The 3209-nt window shown below is 40.6% G+C and overlaps 1 protein-coding gene and 1 non-coding gene across 2 annotated transcripts; both read right to left on the bottom strand.

Annotated features, from left to right (window-relative positions):
- Positions 1 to 2017, bottom strand: LOC107632712 (uncharacterized). Its single transcript, XM_016336377.1, has 4 exons — positions 1959 to 2017; positions 1443 to 1686; positions 440 to 1395; positions 1 to 367 (listed from the first exon to the last, which is right to left on the bottom strand). Exons 1-4 carry the CDS (start codon positions 2015 to 2017, stop codon positions 1 to 3), a joined length of 1626 nt encoding a protein of 541 aa, XP_016191863.1.
- Positions 2018 to 2913: 896 nt separating this feature from the next.
- TRNAN-GUU (transfer RNA asparagine (anticodon GUU)) lies at positions 2914 to 2987 on the bottom strand. Its single transcript has one exon. It is a non-coding gene; the product is annotated as a tRNA-Asn (tRNA).
- Positions 2988 to 3209: the final 222 nt, after the last annotated feature.

Raw genomic sequence — 3209 nt, forward strand, 5'->3', positions numbered from 1 at the left:
CTAGGCCTCAGTCTTAGCATACGCCGCATTCACGAGCATCCGCCTTGCATCCTGACCCTTGAAACTGAGAGCAAAATTAGCTGCGATGTGTCGAATGCAATACGCTCGATATGTATGAGGCGGTTTCCAACCACTGTCTGGTGCCTTTAGTGCAGCTTTAATGTCGTTATGTCTGTCAGAGATCACCAGAATCCCTTCTTGTGGGGTCACATGTTGACGCAAGTGGGATAAGAAAAAGGCCCACGACTCAGCATTCTCCCCCTCAACAAGTACAAACGCAACTAGCAATATATTCGAGTTTCCATCTTGCACAATAGCCAGAAGCAAAGTCCCGCCATACTTTCCATACAGATGCGTACCGTCAATGCTGATTAGTGACTTGCAATGTTTAAAAGCCTCAACACATGGAGGGAATGTCCAGAAAAGTCGATAAAAGTACTATGTAGACTCATCAACCTCATCACCTACACGCACTGGAGAAGTCTTCAACAAAGCTTCGAAACCGTCCATCGTTGCTTGCATCCCAAGGATCCACTGGGGCAACTCGGCATACGACTCTTTCCAATCCCCGTAAATATGTATGACTGTCTTCTGCTTTGCCTTCCATACCTTCCTATAACTAGGCCTGAATCCGTAGGTTGACTCAGTAGCTTCCTGTAACACCTTTATCGTAACCGTTACATCCGCCCTAATCAACGGATATATCCTTGGACAAATCACGTGGTAATCGAGCTGTCGGTGGTCGCTCGAAATCGAAGTGGCCAGGCAAGTGTGGGCTCCATTGTACTTTCTAACCTCCCAGTTACCCTTGCGCTGGCGAAATGCCACGCGGATCATCCACGTGCAGCTGTTTCCAAACTCCTTGCATCTCCCAACATACTTCAGATGATCTGATTCTATAACCCGATACTGAACTCCACGACGAATGCTATAATCCTTAACACTCATCACAGCTTCCTCCTTCGTATGGAAAGATTGGCCAACCTGAAATTCTCCAGGAGCATTGCCCTCGTGTAATCCTTGGCCTCCGAAGGTGTGTGCCTCATCCTGTTGTTGACTCACTGCTTCCAGGTTCAGCGTTGAGAAATGGGGCGGTTGTTGGTAGGACCCAGCACTGGATGGCCCCTGAGGTGCAGGTGGGACCATCGGAGTCTCCTCCTCACTATCCCCCGATATGTGATCGGGCTCATCGTCCGAATCATCTTCCCGCATCGCGTCCTCAACGTGATCTAGCTCACCACTTCCAACAAGACCAGTAATCAAACCAGGTGTTCTAGCTGCCGGTCCTAGAACAAGTGGAGGTGCAGCTAAGAGACAACTGGCTGCAACGATAGGCATCAAAGTAGAAGCACCCCCACCGTCGTCGACTGGGGATTTGGCGCTGAAGCCCCTGAACTGTCAACACGGTCTTCCAACTTGGCAAACAACTCGTGTATTCTCACCTCCGAAAAACTCCGCCGACAATGAAACAAGACCTCCATGTCTTCATCCGACCCTATCAAAAATGTTTCATACTGCATACCACTTGACACGACCGCCCTCAGAATCTTGTAGAACACCTTCTTCACCGACTTAACCCCACACAACCATGCCTTCTGCAATATGTTCCTCTTTAGATCCGACAAAGTATCAATCGAACGGATAAACACGCTCAGCGATTCTTTATCAGTGAACTTAACACCATGCCTGTTATTTTTTTTTTTATTTTACCAGAGCAGTGGACTAGAACCAACAAGCTCTCCTCACTATCCATTTGTGAAAGTGTGAAAATGACTCACCTCAAATGCCCCCTTCTCTATCTTGAGGGGTATATATAAGGGAATTTGACAAAGTATAAACCGATAGACCCCTGTAGCAGTTTATGCACGTTTGCAAAACACACATAAACCGCGATACCCCTACCGCGGATTATGTGTTGCGTTGCTTTGAGCGTAAACGACACCCCTGCAATGAATTACGTGCATTTATAAACTACGGGACCCCTGTCGCGGTTTACATTGTTTATGAAAAAATGCATTTCGGTATCCATTTTACAAAATATGTATTGTGGTAAATTTAGATGCCTGTTTATTTAATATGGTAAATTGCCCAAAAAAAAATCATGATAATATCATTTTAACTAACATAAAATTTAAAAAATAAATATATAAATATATGTCGTGGTTGTTCACAAAAGATAATTTATATTTAATATTATGTATATTTATTTTTATTTATATATTTTTATTAAGTGGTAGACTAAAAATATAAATATGTTAAGAACTTTTATTTTGTAAAAAATATTATAAGAGCAATTAAAAAAGAAATAAAATAAAATTTAAATTTGCATAAAATAAAAATCTCTTGCAATTCCTCAAACAAAGAAATAAGGTTAGAAACATAGAATCTAAAATCAATCCATACATTGCCATTCTGTTATTATTGAGTAGTCATTCTTCATTCCATTCTACGTTGTATTCAGAATTGAGTTAGGATTTTATGAATTTAATCCAATAGAGAGGCTAATAGGTGTGACCTGTGTCTTTAGTATCTGGAATTTTTAGTATTAGGCAGATTTAGATGTGATTGAAGGCTATGAGCACTCTTCTACCGACGAAAAAACTGCCCACTACCTTATGCACTTCTTCTCCAATAATATTCCAATAGAACTAAAAAAATTTGACAGTAAAACCATTATCATCTGACGTACTCTAAGCAGACACTGAAAATAGCTTTCTTAGTTTTTTGTTGAGAGACTGATTTCGTAAGCCTACGTTTCATGTTAGCTATGTTGGTGGAACTTGTGAGTCTATTTTTTAATGGGCCTACTGTTTTTGGTTGGGCTAATTCCAGGGCTAGAGAGTTTTAGTTTTGTTGACTTTACTTCCAACAAAAAACAAATTGAAGTTGAGGAAATGTTTGAATTTAACAAAACGCTAGAAGGAGGGCTTGAACCTCCGACCTTGTGGTTAACAGCCACACGCTCTAACCAACTGAGCTATTCCAGCAATTGTTTTTAAAATATTCCTGTTTTATAAATAACACTTAAATATGACTAAATATAAGATCCAAAATGTCTAGTCCAGCCTAATTGATATTATATGATACGAATACGATTACCAAGCCACATTTATGTTTTATTTTTGTTGATGTTTTGCTTTTATAAGGGTATCAATTGTCCAAGGATTTTATAATACAAGAGACGACACTTATTAATTTGTGCCAAAAGC

This window comes from Arachis ipaensis, chromosome B3, assembly GCF_059453495.1.
Source record: "Arachis ipaensis isolate K30076 ecotype BB chromosome B3, ASM5945349v1, whole genome shotgun sequence".
Lineage (NCBI taxonomy): Eukaryota > Viridiplantae > Streptophyta > Magnoliopsida > Fabales > Fabaceae > Arachis > Arachis ipaensis.